This window comes from Pezoporus occidentalis, unplaced genomic scaffold, assembly GCF_034315485.1.
Source record: "Pezoporus occidentalis ecotype Australia unplaced genomic scaffold, CSIRO_AGI_Poc_V1 ctg172, whole genome shotgun sequence".
Taxonomy (NCBI): Eukaryota; Metazoa; Chordata; class Aves; order Psittaciformes; family Psittacidae; genus Pezoporus; species Pezoporus occidentalis.
In genome coordinates this window covers 380,949-406,321 of record NW_026913554.1, presented here as the reverse complement: position 1 = coordinate 406,321, position 25,373 = coordinate 380,949, and the positions used below count along the sequence as shown (strand labels likewise).

Here is a 25,373-nt window from a genome sequence, read left to right as displayed (position 1 = left end):
TCCTCCCTGCTCAGGTCCAACAGCAGCTCACTGCCCTCCTGTTGCTCCCAGCCTGCAGCCTCTTACACCATTCGTGGACTCTCAGCCCAGGATAGACTCAAGGGCCACTCACCATGGCTGTGTGCTTGCAGAGAAGTCACCAGGTCTTTAAACACCCTCTCCAACAGGGTGGGTTATGAGGGTCATGTACCCACAATACAGCATAAGACAGCAGCAGAGAACTGGCCGGTATGGTATTATGACCCACCAGACCAATGCCCAGCACCATGATTTTGGACCTTCCCAGCTACTCATTCACCGCTTCAGCTGATATTCCAAGCACACAAAGTTTCCATAAGCCATACCTGTTCCTCTCCAGGAAGTCACAGCTCGGAACCCAGGGATATTTAACTCATCAACTGCCCTTAAATGAAGAGACCTGTAACCCTGCTCCAGCCCGTGCAACCGCTTCAACGTCCCGGGTCACCCAATGGCCCTTCAGTACCAGCCCCCTTGCAGCAGAGCCGCTGGAGGCAGGGGCAGCTGTGCAGGCAGAGGTGCAGGTAGTCATATAGGTAGAGGTGCAACCAACATCTGAAACAGCTGGAGCATTGGTGGTTCAGTGGTAGAATTCTCGCCTGCCACGCGGGAGGCCCGGGTTCGATTCCCGGCCAATGCAACGCTGTCTTTTTCCCTTTTTTGCTTTGACTTCTACCCATCCCATGGACCCACTCTTCCCAAAATCTCAGCCTAAATAGCATCTTTACCTTAGCCTTCAATGAAGATGCGAAAGCTTCCAGTGCCTAACTCGGTAGAGGGGTTTGCCACTGGCCTGTCATCCACTTTAAAATCCAGGAAAGTTGTTACAGAAGATGTTTATGAACTTTTCTTCCCCAAACGGCTGACACCACCTCTGTTCTCAACCTGCTCTAAGCAAAGCAGGCTGATGGGAGACAGGCATGGCCATCCCAGCGCCAGCTCCTGCCTGCTGCCCGGCGAGACCCCCGTGTCCCCCAGCCCCGGTCAGGTCTAGCCCGGAGCCGGCCACCCCCAGGAGCATCGCGGGAGCTGTAAGCCGCTCTGCTAAAGCCATCAGCGCGGGGCTCGCAGGCACAGCTCCGGTGCCGAACACATACCCTGACCCGCTAGCGCCCAGCAGCTGACAGGCTCGAAAATAAACTTCAGGGACAGATGTATGGGGATGGGAGACACAGAGCAGCTCGGGGGGCACTGACCCTGACACAGCCACCGTAACCCGAGCCCTTGCTGGGGCTCCGGGCCTGCAGCCCCGCGCTCCCCTGGGTGCCCCCATCACCCGGGGAGCCTGTCCGATCCGGTTCCGTACCGCGGGCAGCTCCGCGGTGCACGGCGGGATCCACCCAAGCACTACAGGCCGGTTCCTGCCTCCCCGCGATCCGCAGGCGGCCCCGCTGTGCTCCCAGTCCCTCCCTGCGGTGCCGCTCCGTCCTCCATCCCCTCGGCACCGGTGCGCTGGGGTCTTCCGCGGTGAAGGCCGGGTGCTTTACTGCATACTGGAACGCCGTGGCCTTCGGGAAGACGTTCCTGAAGGAGATGGAGGTGGAGCCGCCGGCTGGGATGAGGAAGGGGCCCTGGGCTTCAGGGGGCAGTGCAAGGCCGATGAGTGGGATGCGGTACTGCCCGCCCAATGCGGAGCTGAGCTGCAGCGTGGCCTTGGCTTCGCCCAGCTGGCAGGGCTCAAAGGTCACTTCCACGCTCAGGTCCGAGCCCCCAGCGCCGGCAGGTGCCGCACTGATGGATTTTGCCGTCTGGAAGTCGGCACAGTCGGTCTGCGCAGGGGAGATAAGAGACCATGGAGGGCGGGTCACAACAGCAGAGCCAGCACCTCGGGAAGAACACGATGGTCCCCTGGCCCTGGCCTCTCCCACCCACACCACACCCCTGGTGAGCGCCTGCCCTGAATGGGCATGACAACTGTGCAAACGTGCCCATCAGGGACAACCCTGCACCCAAGCCCCAAGACCCCTGACTGCCAGACCTGGGCTGCAAGGGGGAAGCAAGCCCAGGCACCACAGGGCCTGCAAAAGCAGCTCCGACCAGGGCAGCAGACACGCGCCCACACGGGAGGACAGTGCAGCTGGCAACAAGCCCACACGAGTGGCAAGACCCCTGGGCTCACGTGGCCACCTTGGCTCTGCCAGGCCAAGCCAGAGGCACTTGGACCCCTTGGTGGAGAGGGCTGGTGCTGGCCAGAGGAGCTGCCTGCCAGCCAGAGCCCCGGCAGCCCGGGCTCACCTGCAGCAGGTACTCGGTCTTCTGCTGGGCAAAATTCCGTATTTTGGTGGTGATGGTCTGACGGGAGCCCAGCGTGGTGCGGAAATACACGGGCTTCTCTGGCCTGTGCGAGATGGCTTTCAGCTGCAGGTTGTAAGACAGAGAGCCCAAGTCGCTGCTCTGGAGCACCAGGTGCCCGGTGCTCTCACCCGTTTTCAGGGGCTGATACTCCAAGACAAGATCCGCCTGGGAGGAAGGAAAAAGCCACTGCGTCAGGCAGAGGCAGGGAACACGCCAGCCTGAGAAGGGGGCAGCTGGTCCCTGCTGTGCTCAGGCAGTGCTGGAAGGCTGTGCCGCCTTCCCTGCTCTCATTCCCTCTCTCTCGGGCACAGCCTTGCTCCTTCTGGGAGACGGTTCACCTAGGGACAGATCCCAACAGCTCAGAGCCCTCCAGCATGATGCCAGAAGCTTCCCACCCTAAAAAGCCCCAGGGCACACACCGCCTCCTGTCAATCCAGGCTGCAGACAACCCGGCCGTGGGCTGAGGCTTGTCCTGCAGCCACTCACAGCTAGAAGCACCACACTGAAGGAGGGGCACGTGGCACAAGGACCTGCCACGTGAGGCCCAGTGGCAGCGTGTTACAGGGGGCAGCAGGGCAGACTCCACCAGCGCAGGAGGATTCCCACTGGGGATATTCTCGCACCCTGCTCCCTCTCTAGATCATCGGCAGGGAGCTGCCACCACGGAAAGAAGCCCCAGAGGGCTCCTTTCAGGCATCACTCTTCAAGAGCACCCCCTCTAGCCAGGAGCAGGGAGAGCAGAGCGAGCCGGAGGAGCTTTGCTCCTACCTTCGACTGTGCAGGAACAGTAAAGTGCTGTGGAGCGCTGACGTCGGGCACTTCGCAGGTGATGTCAAACGTCACCGGGACAGGCAGAGGGTTGTCCACCTTGACGGTGGAGGACACCCTCTGCCGAACAGCGGTGCTCATTTTCACAGTGCCGATGGGTCCCGAAGCCGTCACCTTGAAAGTCACCACGTGGAACAAGTACTCTCCGGTTGTCTCGTTGAGGAAGGTCACCTGAATCAGACAGAAAGGCAAGTGCTGCTCATTGCACACATGAAAATAGACCCAAAAGAGCCCAGTGAGCTCAGCGCCCTGCTTCCAGGAATGGCTATGAGCACCCACCGAGGAAGAGTGCCAGACCAGAGAAAGCACGTGTGCTATTTCATAGGACCCGTGCACGCGGAGGTATGAAAAGAGGCGTGTAGCTTCTCGGTGAGCCAAGAGCTCCTTGAAGGGCCCTGCACACCAGTGTCCTCACTCACCTTTGCCCTGAAGACTCCTTCTTTGTAGGAGAAGAAGGTGAGCTGGTAGTCCTTCTTTGCAGAGCTTGGCACGTCAATGTAGGAACACCCCTGCAGCACAGAACTGCTTTCCACGTTCTCTGGTTTGAGCATGTCAATAACCACCAGGAGCCTGTGGGTGAGAAGGATGCGGTGAAGGTCAACAGGAAGGACTCCCCTAGGATACCCATCCTGTGGGGGTACAATACAGCCCCTCTCATCCTCAGTGCCTCAGGCACAGGGCGCCAGCTCTCATCCCCCTTGGAGGAAAGCCCTCCAGGATGGCTCTGCACAGGCAGAACGTGGGGATGGCCAGACATGGCCAAGGAGAGGGAAAAGCTTTCAGGAAGGCGCTTCCAGGCACTGGAAGCTTCCTTCCTTGTGCTGCTGCAGGGATTGCTGATGGGACCAGACTTCCTGGGCTGGACTCACCTCTGTGGTCTGTGCAGCCAGTTGGACACAGGGATGAGCTCCGTGTGGGAACTCCTGCATGGAACCTGCCGGGAAATGGCCCCTGAACACCGGGGGGCTTCAGCAGTTCCTTCCAGGTGGTAGCGTAAGCCTGTCCCGTCCGGCAGGGGGAAGAAGATGGAGCCCTACAGACAACGAATAGGACAAGTCGGCTCTGCAGCACCCCGGGACAGTTCCATGCCTGAGGCTCTCACTGGAGCAGCTCCAGCACCCCAGAGCCCTTCTCAACTGACCCCTTTCATTTAGGAGCTTGTCGCTGGCGTGGCACAGAAAACATTGCAGAGGGGCTAGTCACCCCCATGTGCCCAGCCTGAGACCTGCAGGAAGGGCTCCTCCCAAAGCTCCTGCATGACTGTCAAGAGATCTCTCTCGTTTCCCACCTGCCTGCTCACGGCCAGGGGGGCACTGAGAAACTGCAGGGCACCTTTGCCCTTCTTGCTCCCTGCAAGCTGCAGAAGGACACCAGCCAGGTGGTGCTGGCAGAAGCGGTCGTGCCCAGGGCTTGGAGAGCCTGTGCAGCCTGTGCGCTGAGCATGGGGGTCTCTGAGCCCCCTGGGCTGCCACAAGCAGCGACCAGGAGCTGCGCAGAACAAACTTCATTTCTTGCCCTTCAGAAAGCCTGCCTTTTTAGCTTAGCTGCTCCAACACCTGTGGGGTCAGTCCCGAGTTCCCGTCTGCCCTTTGCCCGGGCCTGGCCTCCAGCCACCACAAAACCCAGCTTCCAACAGAGAGCACAGGACACCTTCAGCTTGGACAGGACCTCTGAAGGCCATCTCCTCCAGCCTCCTGCCCAAAGCAGGGGGAGCTACGAGGGTCGTGCCACCAGGCTCAGCACGCTGGCACAGCTCACGTACCTGATGCTTCTTGTTCTCAGAGCTCATGCTTAGGGGTCTGTAGGTGACCTGGTAGGCCTTTTCTTTTTGCCTGGCCTCCAGATGGATAAATTCAGGCCCTTTCCAGTACTTCCCCTCAATGATGGGCTGCAGGGTCCAGGCCTCGTTGCTTGGGTTGGAAAGGAGGATGGTCTGGCTCTGCCTCTCACGCACACTGCAGCTGAAAGTCAGGGTCTGGAACAGAGGAGCACAGAGGCTGCTGGCTCGCACCCACAACCCTTCCCACTCTTCTCACGCTGGCTCTACACCAGCACCTGGAGCACAGGGAGCAGCTTTTCCCTTGTCACGTGCAAAAATTACACTTTGGCCATAGCTTTTGGAGTAAATCCAGCTGCTTGTTGTTGAAGAAGGGAGCAGAACAAGCCTTTCGCATGCTGGCTGAAAGGAAACGGGGAGTCCTGAAAGGAAACTCCAGTGCAAGGACAAGATCTGCAGCCACACAGCCCCTTCCTTCATGGGCAGGATGAAGAGGACCTCCACGCTCTCTTTGGGAGCAAGAGCCAACAGCTGCCAAGTTGCCCGCTCCCAGGGGCTGGATGCAGATGCCTTGCCCCTTCCTACTGCTGAATGCTCTACCCCTGGCCCGGCAGGGGGGAGAAGTGTGGCTGCGGGTGCAGTGCCGGCATCCAGCGGGGTGGCTCTGTGGGGAGGGTCTCAGAAGAGCCCGGCAGGGTGTTCCCATGGCACGGATGCTGCAGTGCAGAGCCACGACAGCCCAGCTGCTCACTGCAGGAGCAGCACCTTGAACACGGGAGAAAGGCAATGAGAGGGCTCAGGAATTCTGGCAATCCTGCCCAGCACTTTCTCTCTGGGATACTCTGGCACGAGCAAGTCTGTGCTCACAAGTGTCCTTCAGTTCCTGCCCTGGGAGAGATGTGGTGCAAATGCTGGGCTCCAGGGGCCCATCCTGTCCCTGCTGCGTTACCTCTTTGGGGCCAGGGGCCTCCACGCAGGATCCTGACAGCGTAAGCCGCAGCGCCTCACTGCCCTGGATGAAGCACCGCAGCCCCTCGTACTGGACAGCCTGGCTCAGCTTCGAGGGGCGGAAGGTCACAACGAAGGGGACATCCCTCCCTGGGCTGATGTAACCCTTCGTGGGGCTGATGGAAAAGTCCGGCTTGAAGCTCTCCACGTCCCACGTAAACCTTGCCCAGGAAAGCACAAGCACAGGAAAGAAGGATTAGCCACGGGGAGCTCTGAAGGCAGGGTAAGTCTCAGTGTGAGGCTCTAAGTCTCTTGTGGGTTTTCCCACCACATCTCACGCCTGATGCTGAGCCACCTGGCAATAAGGCTTCAGGCTGGGCAGGACCCACTGCACCCACAGGCAAGGGGGCTTGTACCCTTTTGCTAACTTCTAGGGCCTGACTGCACGGCCATGGCTGCACAACTCTCCACCGGGATGGAGAAGCAGAGGGGAACTATCTGGGCACACTACGGCCCCACACAACCCTCATCCAAGCTCTCAGCCCTCAGAGGGGGCGCGCTTCTGCTTTACCTGACTCCTGTGTCGCCCGCGTTCCGCATGACCACGCGCCGCCACGTGTAGCTCTGCTGCACCACGGCTCCAAAGCTGAGCTGCTCCTGGTCCAAGCTCACGAGGCTGCCCTGGCAGGAGCCCCGCACCACAAAGAGGGAGCGCGCCAGCCCGCCGCACTCCAGCAGCACTTCCCCGCTGAACGGCTGGATGCGACGCTTCGGGGAGAAGGTCACCTCCACCTTGCCTCTGTCTCCTCTGGGCTTCAGCTTTAGCTCCTTGCTGGGCTTCAAGCACAGAACCTACCCCAAGAAATGAAGGCAGACTATTTCATCTGGCAAGCGAGCTGTGGAGCCTCCCTCATCAGACTCACGGAAGAGGCTTCCAATTCCTCTTCTGTCCCCACCAACACTGCCCCACTCCCACTCATTCCCTCCTAGGCATTCCTAGCTAATACCAAAGGTGTTTCTGCCACGTGCCCACCTGGTCACGCTGAGCTCAGCTCTGTCTTCTAAAGCTTTCACGGAAGTTCAAACAGAGCTGTAAATCTCCCTCTTGCAAGATTCACCTCCCTCACCTTTCCACACCTAAAATACATGGCTGCATCCTGATGTATGTGTCTAAAACAGCTTAGAGGAATTGTGCCGCCTTCTCCCTTCTGGCTCTCCGGGTCTCCTGGCACCCAGCTCAGCTGAAGCATTCACACTGCAAGCATCTGCTGGCAGAGCAGTGCCAGCAGGGAGGACAGGGCAGGCACAGGCAGCCAGGGCAGCCCACAGCTCTCATTAGCTACTAGCTCCCACCCACAGCGCCTCATCGCCCCCTGCAGGCACACCAAAGTGCTCTGCGGAGAAGGAAAGGGCCTTACCCCAGCTTCCTGCAACTCTGGCGCGGTGGATGTGACTCTGAGCTGAAAGGCCAGAGGGGCTGCACTCTTGTTGGCTATGGTGACGATCTTCTTCACCGTCTGCCCAATGCAGACGTTTCCTAGCTTCACCACCTTTCCCGGTGGATCCACAACGTCAACCTGAGGCGGCAGGGACTGATATCAAGCAAAAGGAAAGAAGGAGAAAAGGTTTTCTGCCGCTCTCCTGGCAGAAACCCAAACCATGGTAGGCTGGGGAAGAGATGAGGGTAAATGTGGGACCCTTGCTGATCTGGTGGGGTGAAAGACAGCATGAACCAGCTGAAAATAAGGGAATTGCAACCACAAACACCAGAGACAGCTAAGGAAGATGATGGGGACAGCTGGCTGCAGTGACAGTAAGAAAAAGCAAATGCTGAAGGAATTTCAGCAAACGCTGAAAGGATTTCTGTTCCCAGAATGGAAACTGAAGGTAAAAGGCTTGCTTCCCTCTCAGGGAAAGGTTTTTAGAGAACCACATCCAGGGAAAGGTTTTTAGAGAGCCACATCTCTGCTTTGTGCAGCCACGAGCTGGCAAGACCTTTCTGAGCTGTGGGACCTGGCTCAGGAAGGGCCTGGTAAGGAGAAACAGCTCCATCCCCATGCACATCTAGGTAGGCCCCCCTCCTCCCATTCCCAAATTAGGGATAGAGAGAGCCTAGTGGATATGTTCTGGAACAAACGTGCTTCCCAAAAGGCTCCCAGATAAACACTTAGTAAAATTCTCCATTCTGAAGCTGTCAGACTCTTTATCTCAGCAGCAGGAGCCTCTTCTGCCTCCTTCAGGCTCTTTAGTGGTGGAGCTCACCCCTGGCTTTGGGCTCCTGCTGCCAAGCTGCTGCATAGGGAAGGCAAAGGTCCCTTACTAAATGTTGGTCCTCACCCGCAGTGTCAGCTTAACATCCTTCAAAGAGCACAACTTTTGTGAGTGAAATGCTAGCTGGGACTCTGCTTTCTCCTCTGCCTGCAGGGTGCCTGTCCAAGGGGTGATGGTGAGGACCTGCTGACAGGCTGCTGGACCGCACAGCTCCCATGTGAATGTGAAGCTGAACCTGCTGTTGTTACAGATGCTGAAGATGCGCTTGATGTTCTCATTTAGCTGCACCTGTGGGGGAGGTGGTGGTGAAGATGAGGGGTTGGAGCACACACCAATTGCTGACCAGCCCACTAAGTGCTCCTCCCTCATGTGCTCTGGCATCTTTCCCATTCAGCTAATGACCTGTGTGAATGATCCATCTCCCTCCCTCTTGAGACCTGATTGTACCCGTAAATGAAGAAGAACTTTCCCTCTTGTTGAAAACTGTCTGCAAAGCTTCTGGTTAAGGTGCAGTCTTGCAGGGCTTTGTGGAGCAAACGGTTCAGGGAAACAGTGCTACTCACTTCCTTGAGATCAATGATGTTGATTTTGTGTGCACTGAGCTCAGTGACATGGCCATCGCTGTCCTGGCACCCGACAGAGACATTCATGCTGTAGCTGGTGGCCTTGATGTTCAAGGAGAGAGGCTGGGTCTTTCTCTTGACATCACACTTGAGGTTGAAGACCACCTCTCCTTCTATTGTTGGTATGAAGGAGACTGTAATGGGAAGCCTGAGAAGAAAAGACCTTTTTTGCTCCATTCACTATCTTTTCGCTTTCTTGGCCCCACATTGCCTTCTCTATGGGAGAGCAGCTGTGCAACAGCTGTGGTGAGACCCTGGGCCTGGAAGAAACCAGGAATGGCATTCTGCCCTTCCAGGGGCTTCCACTCTCCGTGCTGACAGCTGTTTAGAGTATGATGATTCCATGCAATGAAACAGCAGAGGATACAACAAAGCAGCTAACACTACCTTTACTGTCCTGTCCATGTCCTGGAGGGCAGCATTGCCTTGAGAGCCTGCTTCTGTCCCAAACACAGAATAAGGTACTCAGAGACCCCCAGTCTCTCTGATCTGTATGACAAGAGTAACATCCTCTTTCCAAAGAAGAATCATCCAGCTCCTATGACAGCTGTACAACATGAGTGCCACCAAACTGCCTCTTTGTAATTTCTGTGAGTAATCTCTGGATAGGTGATCAAACACAACCAAACTACAAAGATTTGAGGAATTACCACTTCTCAGCTGAGCCACAGTAACTGATATAGGATGCTCTCTTATATTACACCCCATGGAAAGCAAAATTTCAGCATCTTATAAGCCATAGCAAAACTGCCCGGAGCTAACATGCTCTTTGTACCCCAGAGCAAGCCATGAATGGGCACAGGGACATCCACGGTGGATCAGCAGATGAGCTAGTGATCTGTTAACACTGCTTGAACTCATGATCATGTCTGACTGAAAGCCACGGCTGCAGTCTACAAGAACATCCATTTTCTAACAGGGGATCCTATGAAACACAGCTAGTTTTGTAAGTCTGTTGCTGTACTCCCACAATGGGCTTATATGGTGCCTGTAGTGCTGCTTGTGTGCTTTGCTCCTCTTGGTGGTCTTGCACAGACCATGCGTGGTGGGCTCTGTCACTAAAGGAGGGAACAGAGCAGACCTTGCACACTTAAGGCTACTGGCTTAAGATATCACAGGGTTAAAACCCCAAAACATGCTTTTGTCATCAAAACTAGAAGATCTATAGTGTGAATTTCTCTAGGAAGGGAACCTAGAAGACTAGGGTAACCTGGACACAAGCACTTTACCAAGAAAACTGCAGTTTCAGAGTGTCCCAACTGGAAAGGAATGAAACAAGGCAGATGCCTGCTATTGCTGAGAGGCACCTGGTGACTACCAAGGGGGAAAATCCCAAAAGCAAAATGGCAGTGCAGTGTTTGGCATGCAGGAGAGGGAATGTGGCCAGTGAGCTCTTTTACCTCGAAAGAGGACCAATGGAGCCTTTCAGGGGCTCTACCTTCACGGAGGCCTTGCATCCTTCTGAGAAGAGAGAGCTTTCCCTGAAAGCAAAGCTGAAGGCTTCCTTCTCACTGTTGATCATATACATAGTCTGGCGTACTTCGTGCCCTGGGGAGAGGACAAAGTAACTGCTGAAAATCATTTGCTCCTCTGGCCACTGGGCCACCACTGCCCCTTGGACTCCTGCCTGCCAGCTGAGCACAGCACGCAATCTGCAGTGAGGACCATCGCTTGCAGCATGGCACACTCAGAATGCCAATATGGAAACCTTTCTTGTACAGCATGCACTGTTGCAACCTTTCTTCATGCAAGGGGACCCCCTGGACTCCCCTGCCTCCCTCAGATTCCCTCTTGAGAACAGCTGCAACCACATGTCTTGTCCTTGACACATGCCTTCCTCCCCCTCATACATTTGGGTGCCAGGAGCTGGATGATGTGCTTAGAAGTACCTGTTTCTATTTCCAGCTTCCCTTTTGGAGCCTGCTGGAACAACAGCAGTGTTAAACCCCTGGAGCAGTCCACATCTGAGCATGCAAGGTATAACCATGGTGCTCACCGATTAACAGCAACTGGAAGCTCAGGTGAGATCTGTTCAGAGTCACGAGTGGGTCACTCGCATTGCCCACTAACAGAACTGGGACTGAAATGTTCTGCTCAGGGACTGTAAAGATCCAGAATGATTCCGTCACATCCAGGTGCTGTGGGATGAACTGGAACTTCATCTGTGAAAGAAAGAGGTAAATGAAGGAAAGTTGCTGCCCTTGGCAGGGCAAGGAGTGTGTGTGTGTGCAGTTTACACCATCAAGAAACCCAAGGAACCTTATGCTGCTGTGAGCTCAGAGATAGGCAGCTGTGTCTAAAGCTTGGCAGAGGTGGGGTACAGGGTGAGAACAGGTTCATCTGCCAGCTCATTTACACTACAGTCAAAGGTTTCTGCATGGTCTTGGCAAGCTCACAGTGAGAGGGGATGCCCAGTAGTGTAGACATATACAGTGCTAAAGTGGCACACATGTGTAGTGAAGCTATATATCTACCGTCTTAATTTTCTGCACCCACCTCTGCTTTCTTCCCTGGCTGGATCTGACCTCTTTCTGTGAGGCAGAAGAAAGCCTCTTGTCCTCGTGGAGCTTCAGGGTCTTGACAAGTCCACTGGAAGGAGTATGCAGAACTGGTTGGGTTTGTAACTGTGAATGTCCTGGGAACACAAAACAAAATGGACTACTAAGGAGGCGTTGGGATGTGAACAACTCTTGTCCTCTAGCAGGCATCAGGAACTGACAGTCCTGGACACCATCTGGAAGGAGTTATTTGGTACTGGGAACCACACTGGGAGCACAGACATTTCACCTGCTTTCTAGGAACCTTGTTTGTGTCTCAGGTGACTAAAAATTAATAGCTATCCACAGAGAAATTAGCAAAGAAATTATCCAAACTCTTGCACGTTGAATCGATAAGATCAAATGAAAGCCGTAACATCAAGTCCAGTAAGAGTCTCTTGGAAGAATGGTGCTCTCTATTGTAGCTGCAGCCTTTGCTGACCCCGTCCAATTGGTAATCTCAAAGGAGCAAGAATGTTCTTTGGAGGGACAAAGGTTGTATTGGCCACAAAGCAGAAGCTTGGGATACATGGTCCTCCCAGACTGACCCACACTATTGAGGAAAAGGACAAAGAGAACCAAAAACTGCCTAGTTGGTCTTCACTGACCAGTTTCTTCCAGGCCCAGGACAGACTGGTGGCCAAGGGTCAGCTGATCAGAGACAAGGTACAGATGTACATTGGGGCTTGGAAGAGGAGCTAGAGAGGTTCTCTGGATAAGGGGCATGACTGGGAGACCATCAGCCAGAGAAGCCATGCCCACACCTACCTGCTGCTTCTGCTGCACACCCCAATTGCCACAAACTCAATCACTCTTGTGTTATGATCTAACACTGTCTCCTTTGGGTCCGGCAACTTTGGGTTGCGCCTGTTTGCTGTGAGGTAATCAGAGTCTTCTAGTTCAAAGTGGCAGTTTGTCATCAGACTTTTCCCCTTCACAGCCACCTCTGGGCACTTCTGGTTTGGTGTCAGGTTAGGAATACTAGGAAGAAAGGGACTGATATTAGCCAGGTAAACATTTCCAGACAGCCAGCTGCTTGCCTGTCTCCTTGTACAGCACGTACTGTTGCACCCTCTCTCCATGCAAGTACTGCGCAGAAAATAAAACAGAACTGCATTCCCTGCCACAGAGACAGAAAAAATGGCACAAACATAACCAGTGATGTGTCTGAAGATCAACTGCAGTGCACAGGTTTCTCTGCATATAAGGAGGTCATGCTTGACTGATAAGGGAGCACAGCTAGGGACTGGCTGGCCCCTTGGTAGCCTTTCTTGTCCTCTCATTCTAGAGAGATCCCTACAGGAGCTTAATAATTCATGCAATATCTTTTCCCAGTGCCTCCATACCTGCTTCTACCAAAGCTGGATGACCATCTTTACTCCTGCATGTTGATTGGTTCTGCTATCTCTCTGTGGCTGGTTGTCCACAGGTTCTCACCTCACCCATCCCAGAGGCACAACCATGACTATCCACCAGTAGCATGAGTTGAAAAGTGCCAGGACATTTCCTACCTGCAGAGCATACAGCTCTCAAAGTCCCCCACGTACACTGGAGAGAACTTCATCTGGAAGAGCTGCTTCTGGCCAACTGGGATGGTGCCACTGCGGGGCTCGACAGAGAATGGCGACTTGCCACTGATGGCATTCAGAGATGAGTTCAGGGAGGAAGAGACGTGCTCCAGTTCATGGTCCAGCTGACTTGAACAACGGCTGGGATGGAGCTTCCCAGAGGTACCACAAGTGGAGGAGAGAGAATCCCCTGCGGTAAGGAAGAAGCATGACATCTCTCAAGAAGAAAATCCTTTGTTCCCAGCAAGTCTGCCTCCTGCTGCAGTGGACAAAATGGAGCTGGGATGCATTTGGAGTGTCTCTGGCCAAGTGCTTTCAGCAGGAGGGCTCCCACTGAAGGAACAGGCAGAGTGTCCAGATTGTGTTTTTCTTCTGTGATACTGCTCGCTAAATCATAATCCCAGAAAGTCCTGGGGAGAGGCGGAAGAACAGGTGGGAGAACACGGTGGGGGGCAGCAAACACAGTGAAATGGCCCTGCAGAGACCCAGAGAACTGCTTGAATCAAAACACACCACTGAACATCACTCTGTAAAGACACACAGATGGTGGACAAGAAGGCTATGTCTATGTTAGCAAATCAAAAGGGCCCAGGACAGAAGCCTGCTGCTTCACTCCATGCTGGACTGGGGAGCTAGATGCAAACATCTTCTGCAGGACCACTTCTGGCCAGCATTCATTCCCAAACCATGTCCAGGATCTAACAGAGATACCTGTGTTACAGCATCTGTGAGAATTTTTGGGTGCTGTTTCACATCCCAGCCCAGCCAGCCTCAATACTTAGCATTAAGGACAGTGTTGAGTCCTGCAGAACTGAGCTTCGCTTGTTGTGTGTGGTGGAGAAAAGGGTTTGGGGAACAGTGCTGCCGTCCTTCACACCCTTTCCTTCTTTCCTCTTTCTGAGGCTTTCATAACTAACAACCAGACAGCTAATGTTGCAGTCCAGCAGACTAGCTCCAGCATGAGGGCACCCTGTGCTGGGGAAGAGTCAACACCTGGACCCCAGGGGAGGGAGATAAGCATATTCAGAGCACGAAGAACTTTGGTTGAGATCTCTCACCCTGACCATCAGAAAGCTGTCCATGCTAGGAAACAAAAGGCTTGACTGCTCTCCTATATCCTGTTTCTGGTATGCAGTTCTGGTGCCCTCAACATAAAAAGGACATGGAACTGTTGGAACAAATCCAGAGGAGGGCCACGAGGATGATCAGGGGACTGGAGCACCTCCCGTATGAAGACAGGCTGAGAAAGTTGGGGCTGCTCAGCCTGGAGAAGAGAAGGCTGAGTGGAGACCTCAGAGCAGCCTTCCAGTGTCTGAAAGGGGCCTATAGGGATGATGGGGATGGACTTTTCATTAGGGACTGTAGTGATAGGAGAAGGGGTAACAGGTTAAAACTTAAACAGAGGAAGTTTAGATTGGATATAAGGAAGAAATTCTTTACTGTTAGGGTGGTGAGGCAGTGGAATGGGTTGTCCAAGGAAGTTGTGAATGCTCCATCCCTGGCGGTGCTCAAGGCAGGGCTGGACAAAGCCTTGGGTGGCATGGTTTAGTGTGAGGTGTCCCTGCCCATGGCAGGGGGGTTGAACTAGATGATCTTAAGGTCCTTTCCAACCCTAACTATTCCATGATTCTATGATGAGACCTCTTGGACACACAGCCCTGTTTCCTTGCAGCCACCCAAGGAAAACAAGAACTCAGATACAAGGACATTGCTATGAGTTAATGAGTCACAGCCCCACCACTGAGCTCCAACATGCTGGGAGCAGGGTCTCTGCCAGCAGCAACACTTCTGTGCCCGAGTTAGGAGGTCAGTTTTAGACAGTGACATTGCATTTGCTTTGGACTGGGGGATCACACACAGACAGTGATACAGATCAGCTAACTTAGTGTTACACCATCAGTTTTCCCAGTCTCAGAGACTTTTCAAAGAGCTGCCCTCCTGTTCCTCTTGCCAGTCCTGACCCAGGCTCAGCTCCCACGCAGACTACAAGTGTCAGAGCAAGCATATGAGGGTATGAAAGGCAGAGAGGGGGACAAGGAGAAAGTCTACAGCTGCAGCTGGGGAGATGCTGATAAAATCAGATGCCTGGACAGGGATGAAAAAGCAATTCATGTTTTGGGGTGAAGTAGCACAGTCTTCCCCCCAAGCCTTCAGCTACCAACTGAAACACCCTGGGCATGCCCAGCTCCCACCCAAAGCAAGTGCCTTACCATTCAGATTGGACAGGAGCAGCTCCCCAGTACGGTTCACTGATCTTTCATCCTCCACAGCTGCCATCCAGGTGTATTCCAGGGCCACATTCCCTGTATTAGACAGCTGGAAACTGCTTTTCAGAAAGAGAATAAATAAATAAAAAGAAATAAAAAGAAAGCATCCAATAACTACAAAGCAAGTAGAAAAGTTATGCTTTATGGTGGACTCCCAGTACCCCTTTCCTTATGCTGAGGAGCATCTTCTTCCTCAAGTGTCTCTGTTTCATCTAGATTGCTGCCCTGGGCTGCCCCAAGACAAGGTATTTTAAAGTTCGGATGTTAAAGACGAAAAGGCAGACATGGTGCCCAGGAGGTTAATTCAAGGGTCTTATTCTGGTCTTTATATCACAGTTTGACATTATTTTGACTGCAAACTTATTCTTAAGCAGATGAGGACAGGCAACATGGAAAGAAAGCAAGACCATGGTTGCTCTCAGCAGAACCTCTCCTGGCATGTCTTGGCAGCATGGTGTTTACCATCTCCTGCTTGGCTTTGTATGCAGATATGTGGGCCTCAGCACTTAGCCAGGACCCGGAAAGGATGAAACAATAAATGACTTGTTTAAAGGGAAGAACAGCAGGTGAGACTGCACAAAAAGTTCTAGGAAGGGACTCAGATCCACATGTGGGAGATCCCTAGGACCCCAGGATACGCGGAAACTGAAACCTCAAGAACCAGCAGGCAGCAGCATCCCCCTCCAAGGCCAGTCAGCCTCTTAGAAATTAGAACAGATTTTAGAAGAATTAGAAGAAGTGGCTGAGCAATAAATATGTCAGTGTAACTTCTGTTGGCACAGGACCATGACTAGAAGGAAAAGCAGAGGCCACCAGAGAGCACAGCACATCTTTGGGGAAGCAGATTCTGGGTCAACCCTGGGAAAGGCAACTCCCTCTTGCAGGTCTCTGCCTGGTCTCCAGCACTCACGTGACTGTCCTTGTCTGGAAGAGCAAGGTCTCCTTGAACTGAATCATGTCCACATCCATCTGGAACTCAGCATAGTCAACAACAGCACTGAGGTGAAGCTCCACCTCACGGCTGCTCTTCTCCAGGACAGTGTGAGCTGGTTCTGGGGTTGTCTTGATCACCTCCATAGAGGAAAGGGAAGAATCATTAAGCAAAACCCAAAAAGCCAGGCTGAGCAGGGAGTCTCTTGGCCTTAAAATCACATATAGGGGCTAGAAAGGACCATTCCCATTTATTTTGCCTAAAAGATGACAAAATTTGACCCTTCTGTTGCCTATTTGTTTCTACCTATTGATCAAAGCAATCACCACCACAACTGTGTACGCCCATGGGGACTATGACCGGGTATCAGTCCCTGTGTTTCATTCCTGTAGAGTGTCTGACATTTTTCCTGGCCCCTATAAATCTCAGAAGGCCTCTAAATTAGAAATAAGTTCCCCTGAAGGAGCTCTGTGGATGGAGACCTCCAAGACTGAACAAACCTAGAAAGCACCTTTTCCTTCTTGTCTTATGAGAAAGTGCCTTCCAGATGTCATGTTGGGCAACAGACACAGTGGTGGGGGCTGGGTGACAGGTATTTTTGGGATTGGAATGAATTCCTTAGGAAGGTCTCTGACTGCTGAAGCTCTGATGAGGAAGAAGTCTGGTTAACAGTTTTTACAGTGCTTCAGAAACTAGGGAAGAACCATCACTGGGTAAGTGTGTTTGACAATAATGACAGTAGAAGCAAGAGTTTCTGGAGATGACACCCAGACTCCTGCATGACTGTCCTACAGTGCCTGGGCTGCTCCATAATGAGATATCCCATATGATACAGAGACTACAACCAAAATCTCTGGTGTCAATGTAGACAGAGCTCAGAGCACACACACAACACGCTGGTGGGTTACACAGCATACACAGAAGAGCACTAATGTTGCTCTCCGAGAGACAGAGCACAGTGAATTTAACTCCTTGGTGAAAAGGCACTGTATCAGATAAGACACTTTAACACCATAAAATGCAATGAAATCAGAAAGTGTGACCTCCCATTAAACACAGGCTACAACACTTCAGCCTTTGGCAGAGACTGATAGTTTGCATGTAGCTAAACATCTCTTTCCAAAAGACTTCCCCATCTTGTGTGAGCATGTCAGGACACTGTGCATCCACTTCTCCTCTAAAATGCACTGCTGTTTAACCTCATGGGATGTATTAAATAAAGGAGGAAGCAGGAGCTGCTTAGCCAGCAGAGATGTCAGTCTGCTGCCATTGGCAGTTCTTTTTGTAGAAGCTCAGTAGCTTTTGCTATTGTATTTCTTACCTTTCTCACAGGCCACGTGGCTGCTGAGTCCCTGCTGGCATCCATCCACTCAATGGTGTGCAGGTGGTCGTCCCAGTCCATCACCTCCTCTGGTGGCAGCTGGAAGGCGATTCTTGCAACCTTACACTTCACAGGGTGCATTTTGAAGGCAACTGCGACATCTGATTTCAGGGTCACTGTGATGTCCTTAGCACAGCCAGCATGGAGGTGTCCCACCTACAGAGAACCAGAGAGCCACGACCAAACTGGAATCATTGGCAAGGGCAGGACTGACAGCAAAGGGACTGAGCTGGTGAGCAGCTGTGCCAGCAACCTGCATCTTACTGTGCCTTTGTCTGAGGTTTGACAGAGGAAAGTACAAAAAAAAGATGCTGCATCCTGTAACAGTCTTTACTGCAGGGCTGATGGCTGTGCCCCAGTAAAGCCAGGGATAGTATCTCCTACATGGCACTGGAAACTTCCTTTTACCAGTCTATGGTGACTCCCGCTAGCTCCCAGGAAACCACTGGGTAGGGCTTGAGCAACAGGGAAAGGCAGAGCTGTCCTAGCTCACCTGCGGGGAGAACTGGAATGGGGGGTCTACCAGCCACTCAAACCGCAGCACCTCCACCTTGCTGCGATTGCTGATCGTGAAGGTCACAGTGTAGGGTGTCCCAATGTGACAGTCCCCAAACTGGATGTGTTCCACTCTGGCAGCTGCTAAGAATAAGAACAAGAGATCTCAGCATGCAGTGAGGTCCATCTGACCCCTCACATGCACAGACATATGTATATCCCACTCTTCCTTTCTCCAAGCCTTTCTCCTTCTGGAAGATGCAGTTCTCCATCCTGCCACTTTCAGGAATATGCCCCAACACGTCCCTAAACCCGTGGCTGTGCTGTGCAGAGAGACAGCTGTACAGTATGCACTGTGCCTGTGCATGCAGCTGGCATTCTCACAGGCTACCTGGTCCAGTGGGCAACAGCACAGGCCCGGTTACACAGAGGACACAAATTACCACACATGTTCTTCATCTCAATAACTGACTATGGGCTAACAGACCTCCTTTCAGAGACAGGAGCTGAATGCTGGCATCTCTGACCCTTCCCTGCTAGCCTGCAAGATTCTCCACTGACAGAGGATCTTCCCCTGTGTTCTTATGTGTGGTTGCTTTGCAGGCTACAAAAGGCAACAGGAGCTGTTCCCAAAGGCTGGACCAGACCTGAGCTGTCACAGTGTGAGCAGATGTGTATTTTCCTGTTCCTTGCTTCATCTTAGCAGCCTCTCCTCTCTTACCCTCAATTATGTCTTCCTCCAGATTGCTCTCAGTGTTCTCCTCCTTGTTGTCTGACACTAGTCCATGGATGTTATCCAGCGTGAAGTCATCCTCGTAGCCTTCACCTAACAGCTGAATGCTGGTCTCTTCATATGGGTTGTCCACCACTGACAGGCAGATCTTCCCTTTCACACGTTGTGCCAGGGTGGGTTTGAAAAGCACATCAAACTCTGCTGATTCCCCTTGATGCAGGACCAGGGCAGCGGTGTGAGGCTTCCTGTCTACATGACAATGGAAATCAGAGACAAGTGGTAAAGCTATACATGGGGTATAAACAGGAGTAAGAGGTTGAAACTCTTCCCGTTTCTAACTGCAGGCTCTTCCACAGTGTTCACAATGTTCTTCTGCTAGGTTCACAAGACTATAACACCACCATGCATATCACTGCTTAAGTGTCTTAATCTCAGGTTAACACCCAACTCTCACTCAGGCTGCATGCAGCCAGCTTCTGCCGTACATAAATCTGAGTCAAAGAGTGGTTTTGGCTTTTCTTGTCTGGCTGTGGGCTCAAGGGCTGACTCCATTCAGACTGTTAACTTCCTGTTAATTTCCCACATGCAGCGAAGACCTCGGTGCATTGACTTAGTGATAGTCCCCCACAGCTCAAACCACCATGTCTGGAACAGAAAAACTTCCTAAAACTTGATAGGAGGAAACCCTGCAAAGAGTCCACATGAAAAACTAGGGGTACAGAGCACCCCAGGAAAGAAACTATCTCTAACATCTGGCTGTTGTTTGGACAAGCCAAGAGTAGGGCACACATTTTACCTGTGTGGATGACCACACTTCATGGTTATGAATTTACCTTCTTCAGGTGAGTCCTCCTTCATGTCTGCAGCTTGGTAGATACAGTGTGTGGTGGGCCTGGCTTTCAAGAAGAAAACTCCCCCTTCATCCAACAGGTCAATCATCAGCTGAGGAAAGGGAACACAGAATACGACCACACTGGTGTGGGTACAGGATGGCATGTGGATTAACATTGTACTGCTGCTGGTCTAGCATGGGGAGCCCAGCAGCCTCTCCCTTCACACACAGCTCTTAGCACAAAATTTAAGTAAAATCAGACAGGAAGGGGAAAAAAAAAGTGTTCAGAGGCATTGGGATGTAATTAAAATATAACCAAAAAGGACAGAAAGTACTAAAAGTAATGAGCAGAATAAACTACAACTGAGATTAATTAAGTTGCAGTAAAAGAGGATCAAATACAATCTAATGTAGCTAGGACATCATATGTGCCCACACGAGAACCAAAACGTGAGAAAAGAGATGGGGGAGAAGTACCCCACCAACTTTCTGGTGTTGTGTTTAACTGAAAAGGACAGGCTGATGAGAATATCGCATTTCTGAAACTCCCTTCCTGGAAACAGACATCCATCAGTTGCTTAAAAAGAATTCCCAAGACCTGCTTCCACATCTACCATGTTTTCTGGGACCTTTCCTTCATGGAACAAGCACTTGTTCCCAGACCAGAGCAGCCCCATGGCAGGTACTCACCTGGACAGGTATGATGCCACTGTTATGAAGGACTAGAGGGAGTTTTTCTGAATCACCCAGCAACAACTTCTTGAAGAGCAACAGAGGGTTCCCTCTCTTATTGTGAAGGACTGGGCACAGGACTGTCACCCGAGGCAAATTCCCATCTCCACTGATATCAAAGACCAGGCTTTGTGCTTTCATCGCTGCACGGCTGCAGAAGAGACAGAGGTGGAATCACCACAGCAGGCACTAACCCTTTTTCCACTGGGCAAGCCATGAAGCAAGGCCATCCACTGTGTTTGCCTTGGCTGGTGCTTCTTTTCCCCATGACATAATTCACCCTCACCCTTCTCCTCCCCATCTGCTCAGGGCCATTCACAGGAGGAATGGCTGAAGAGCCAAAGCCTTCCAGCATAACACATAATAATTTCACTCATGTAGTACAACAGACAAGAAGCAAACATATGAGATGTGGTAAATGCACTGGCTGTGGTGATAGGAGACATATGCAAAAAAGCACACACAGAGCATGAAAATAGTATGAAAACAAGAAGGGGAAAATAAATAAATAACACCATTAGCACAAATGATTTCCAAGGACACTAAAAATTGCTCATTAGGGCAGAAGGCTGACTTATCTTGTCCCACTTCAGTGACCAAAGGTCTGGGAAGAGCACATCAGGGTCCCGGTACATAGGTCCTGGGACAGAGAGAATGGACTCCGCTCTTATAAGGGGTCCAAATGCTCCTTTAACATAAAGTAACTTAATATACCCCAGGTATCTACATAGATCATATCATTTTACTATAAACAGGGAAGAAATAATGCATGCTGACTTTCCGGCATCTAATCTTCATCTAATCCCTTGTCTTTGGAAAGCCCCAACTCAGCTTTTACACATCTTGGGTTTTTTTTTGATTCAGTCACTTCCAGTTGGCTACTTCATGTTTTACTGTCTTCATAATCATTCCTATTGGCTAAACTATCACCCTTATTTTTCTACTCTGCTATATCTAGTAGTTACTGCTTTCTATAAAGCTAAGTTTACTTAAGGTGACTGAAAGCCTTAGGATTAACAAGAGGTCTATGTCCTCACACAGGAGAGGCAGCTGTCAGAAAGGTTCCCCCAACAGGGGAGTTACCTTGCCCGGACATCAAGGGAAGCCTCAAAAGTGCACTGATACGTCTCCATCGATTGGGGAGTGAACGCCACCGTAGCAAAGGCATGGGAGCAGCTGGGAATACACATTCGAAGAGGATCCACCTCGAAAATGTCACTAACACGGCTGTTAAGCTTGGGAACACCACAGAATGGGGTTAGGAGGAAGCATTCTTCAACATGATGCAGTGTTATTCATACATGAATCACTGGGAACAGCCCCACACAGCATGTATTACTCCCTCCTTCCTTCCTTGGACAGGCTCCTTCATCCCAGCGTGGTGATGACCTTGCATGGGGAGCTGCCGTAAGGGCCAGAAGTGCAAAACCTTGTTTTGTGCTCTGGGCAGTCAACCCAGCACATATGGGTGGTGGAGACTGCATGGAAAACCCTGCAAATTCTAGAATTGACCCTTAATGAGAAGAAAAAAAAACAGGGAGCCCAAGGAAATGGTTGCTTTGAGCCCAGGCACAGTCCAGTAAAAGACCCCATCTGAGCATGCTTCCAAGAGATGTTCAGAAGGGTTCAGGTCTCCTACCAAAGACCGAGAGGGGTGAGCCAAAACGTTGCTTGAGAGACACTGAATTCAACCCACCACCGCAGCATTGCCACACTCCCCTATAGTCTGATCTGCACAGCGCTGAACTAGTCTGAGCAAGAGGAAGCAATGAATCTGGAGAATGAGACAGGCTATCACACAGCCTTTAAACAGCAACAGTCACCTTGGCCTCTTGTCCTTACCTTACTTGAGAGAGGTCTGATGGATAGGACGACGTTACAGGGGACTTTGCCCACATTGCAGATCTTGAAGCGAGCTGTGGCCTGGTGCCCAATAAGAACATCGGTGAAGATAAACTTGTTCTCATCTGTGATGAAGATGCCCTTGTCTTGCACTGTCCGTAGGATGTGGCAGAGGTTGTTGTTGCTGCAGATTCGATGTTCCTCAAAGATGGACTCTATGTCATCGACCACAAATGCTGCAAGCAGATCAGAGGAGTACTGAGGATGGAGATGCCATCCTCCTGAATTTATCTGGACCCTGTTGGCCTCTCAGAAGGCTTGATGAGCCCCTTCTGCCCAGGCCACTGCAAAACCCAACCTTGGGTGGGAGAGCTGGCTGTGAGGATAGAGCTCAGTCACCCTCAGTCTTAAAGGGTATTGGTTTCATTTTATCCTTCCATGCATCCCTCCCAGCCTCTCCTCACTGGTGCACTTGAAAAAGACTGGAACTTCTGAGGATTTTAAGATGGGCCTTCAAGGTCAGGGTGCCTCTCTATTCAAGCAGTAAGTTTAAGTGCTGATCAGCACCAGTGGACAGGGTATACCTGGGAGGCAGGACTCAGCAAACAGGGTATACGGGATGCCAAAAGGATTATCCATGGGGTCTCTGTCACTGACATCGATGGACAGGAGCTCCTTGCATGTCCCCAGCGGCTCTGCACAGCACTCCACCATGATCATCTGCTGGCCCCCAGGAGGTATGGTGCCAAAGCCTGGGTACACTGTGAACATGCCCATGGTGAGACGAGCCTGAAGAAAGAGGCAAATCAACAGCCTTACCTTGAGCATCCCCAGAAAAGAGCATGCCACTCCTTCACCTCCAGGCAGGCCCAAGCCCCCAGCCCCAGGGCAGGGAAGGATGACTCCATGGCTCAAAGGCAGCCCCAGGATGAAACGAACAAGCCAGGAGGAGCTGCAGGCTTGTCCTGAGTGAGGAGAAAGGAGTTTGGGTGTAAAGGGTGAATGTGGCTGCAGGGATCCTTCAGCCTCTTGGGGTAAAATAGGAGAGCAGAAAACTGTGAGAAATGATGGGAAATTGAAAGAATGATGGGAAGAAGAAAAACCAAGCTCATCTGATATCTGTGGACTGAGCGTTCAAACAGGAACATTCTGCATCTGTGGCATTCATACATTTATTTTGGCTAGCAGCTACCAAACACAGGACCTGTTCCCTTCTTTTGCCATGCAAGCTCCATGTCTGGGCCAAGCATGGGACTGTCAGTGGGACTGAGCAGCTCCTGCCTCTGCTTGTGGGTGGGAGATGACGGCCCTCCATCACGTGGACCATGCCTCACCCCGTGGTGACGAGTCCCCCGCCTGCAGCAGTATGTGTTGGGGAGCAGGGACGACTCACCTGTGGGACAGGGTTTGGGTCCTTTTGCAACAAGTGCTTGCTTGGCTTGGCTGACAGAACCACTGGCTTTCCATTTTCACTCTCTTGGGAGTGAGCAGATTTCCTTTGATGTGCACTAAGAGGAGAAAACGGAAACATCCATCATGCACAGCTCCCCCTGCCTTTCTCAGAGGCTGAAGCTGGCCTTCCTTGCCATGGAGGAAAGCCTTCAGGCTCCTGGCTGCTCCCAGAGGGCTGCCTGCAGCACATTGTGCTGAAGCTTAAGGATAGGTCAGCTGTATCACCAGCTTCATCCTACACATGGGTATACTGAAGCATTTTTCTGCTCCCTGTTCACAAGCCTGTGATGCTAAAGGACAGTAACCCAGGTGTCCTGGCTGCCTGTCACACCCTAGCCATGCCATGGCGCCTCATCAGGCAGGAAGGATGGTGCAGGTCCCCTCTCACCTTTTCTTTGGCAACAGAGGGGCAGCCTGGTCTTCTTGGTAGATGAAGAATTTAAAGTCAAGGATGCCTTTGTTTTCCAGCATGAAGCTGCAGGTTTTCCTGGTGCCACTCACCATGGCACCAAAGCTGATGAGTGAGGCAGGGCGAATGCTGTACTTGCTGAACACAGCTTTTGCTGACACCCTCACTGGGATGATGGCAATGGTCTCATCTTCTTCACAGATGTGGGGATCAATCACCTGCAACCAGAGAATAGCTTGGTAATTACAGCAAAAAGGACAGCCTCTACCTCTGTCCCCTGATCCCAGCTCCCCATCAGCTCACCGTCCCTATTTAAGTGCCTCCTCCAGAGCCAGATTTTCAGCTCTGCTTAGGAAGCATCACAAATGGTTTCTGAAAGACCTTGTCATGTAAATGTGAGAGAGGATTCCCCAGATAAAGCCCTCCTTCCAGAAACACATGTCCTGCTCCCACTCCCCAGCTACCACCTGTAACTGTGTGCTACCACTGCCTGGCCCAGGCAGCTCACCTGGCACTGTAGGATGGGTTTGCTCTCAATGCTAAGTTCCGTCTTAGGGTGGAAGAGCAGCTGGACCTGCGCAGAGTGCTCAGAGCTAGCCAACACGCCCCTCTGTGGCTGGACAGTGAAGTGGGATGCCAAGTCAGGTATGCTGGTATGTGTGGTTTCCAGCTTGAAACTGGGAGAAAGAGAAGGAACAAAACTGCTGCAGCTGAAAGTCCAGAGGCCTCCAGCACAGCAAGGACATTGCATATCACCATAAAAAACATCAAGAGAAAAGAGTCCAGCTCTGCTTGGGGATTCCCAAATCTTGACACACAGTGCAGACAATCATGAGTGTTGCAAGCTAACCCTGACACTGCATTTTTTCATTCCCTCCTGTAAAGAGTCTCACTAAGAGGGATGAGCCACCCATAACAGAATGCAACAACCCTCAGCAATGAGTGGCTTATGTTTTGGGTTCTCTCCTTCTGGTTCTTGCTGAGCTGTGAACTGTTTGGCTGGATTCTCTATTAAAATATTTAAGATCAGAGAGCCCAGGTTTTGTATTTACTCAGACCATGACATAGCCAAACATAGGAACAGGTTCTAGTCATGGGCAAGAGGAGAAGGCAGATGGTGGCACCATGCATTCACAGAGCAGGCAGCTGGACCCACCTGTACGCAATCTCGTACTTCCCTTTATTCCTCAGAGTCAGCACTTCCTTTGCACCCTCCAAGACTTTAAGGATTCCAAAATCCACGCTGCCATCTGTACCTGCAGAAAAACCACAGAGTGAGGTAAGAAATGAGAAATATTTGTGATCTGCTGCAGAGTATACCAAGTGACAGGAGATATATCAATCTGCACATGAAGCTGCACATCTTGAAGCTCAGAGGTGAGCGACTGGCTGCGCCCTGGCAGTGTTTTACTCCAAGCAGCTTGCAGGATATGT

The 25,373-nt window shown here is 51.8% G+C and overlaps 2 protein-coding genes and 1 non-coding gene across 3 annotated transcripts in view; 1 reads left to right on the top strand and 2 right to left on the bottom strand.

The window, feature by feature from the left end:
• Nucleotides 1-477: 477 nt before the first annotated feature.
• On the bottom strand, nt 478-18,794 carry LOC134161301 (hydrocephalus-inducing protein-like). The gene is made up of 23 exons (XM_062613984.1): nt 18,661-18,794; nt 17,385-17,600; nt 16,043-16,203; nt 15,076-15,188; nt 12,809-13,055; nt 12,066-12,278; nt 11,257-11,395; nt 10,757-10,922; nt 10,161-10,308; nt 8,701-8,908; nt 8,204-8,425; nt 7,535-7,573; nt 7,285-7,458; nt 6,438-6,718; nt 5,868-6,087; nt 4,904-5,116; nt 4,430-4,498; nt 4,011-4,174; nt 3,561-3,711; nt 3,082-3,312; nt 2,254-2,478; nt 1,215-1,787; nt 478-522 (listed from the first exon to the last, which is right to left on the bottom strand). The coding sequence occupies exons 2-23, from the start codon at nt 17,523-17,525 to the stop codon at nt 478-480; spliced, it is 4,143 nt and encodes a 1,380-aa protein (XP_062469968.1). The 5' UTR covers nt 17,526-17,600; nt 18,661-18,794.
• Nucleotides 588-658, top strand: TRNAG-GCC (transfer RNA glycine (anticodon GCC)). The gene has a single exon. It is a non-coding gene; the product is annotated as a tRNA-Gly (tRNA).
• The window catches only part of HYDIN (HYDIN axonemal central pair apparatus protein), a 73,686-nt gene continuing 67,106 nt past the window's right edge, over nt 18,794-25,373 (bottom strand). The window contains 10 exon segments of the mRNA XM_062614024.1: nt 18,794-18,917; nt 19,506-19,614; nt 20,195-20,387; nt 21,320-21,471; nt 22,079-22,314; nt 22,663-22,867; nt 23,472-23,586; nt 23,919-24,157; nt 24,448-24,616; nt 25,096-25,195. Coding sequence (XP_062470008.1) covers nt 18,829-18,917; nt 19,506-19,614; nt 20,195-20,387; nt 21,320-21,471; nt 22,079-22,314; nt 22,663-22,867; nt 23,472-23,586; nt 23,919-24,157; nt 24,448-24,616; nt 25,096-25,195 — 1,607 coding nt within the window. The 3' untranslated portion in view covers nt 18,794-18,828.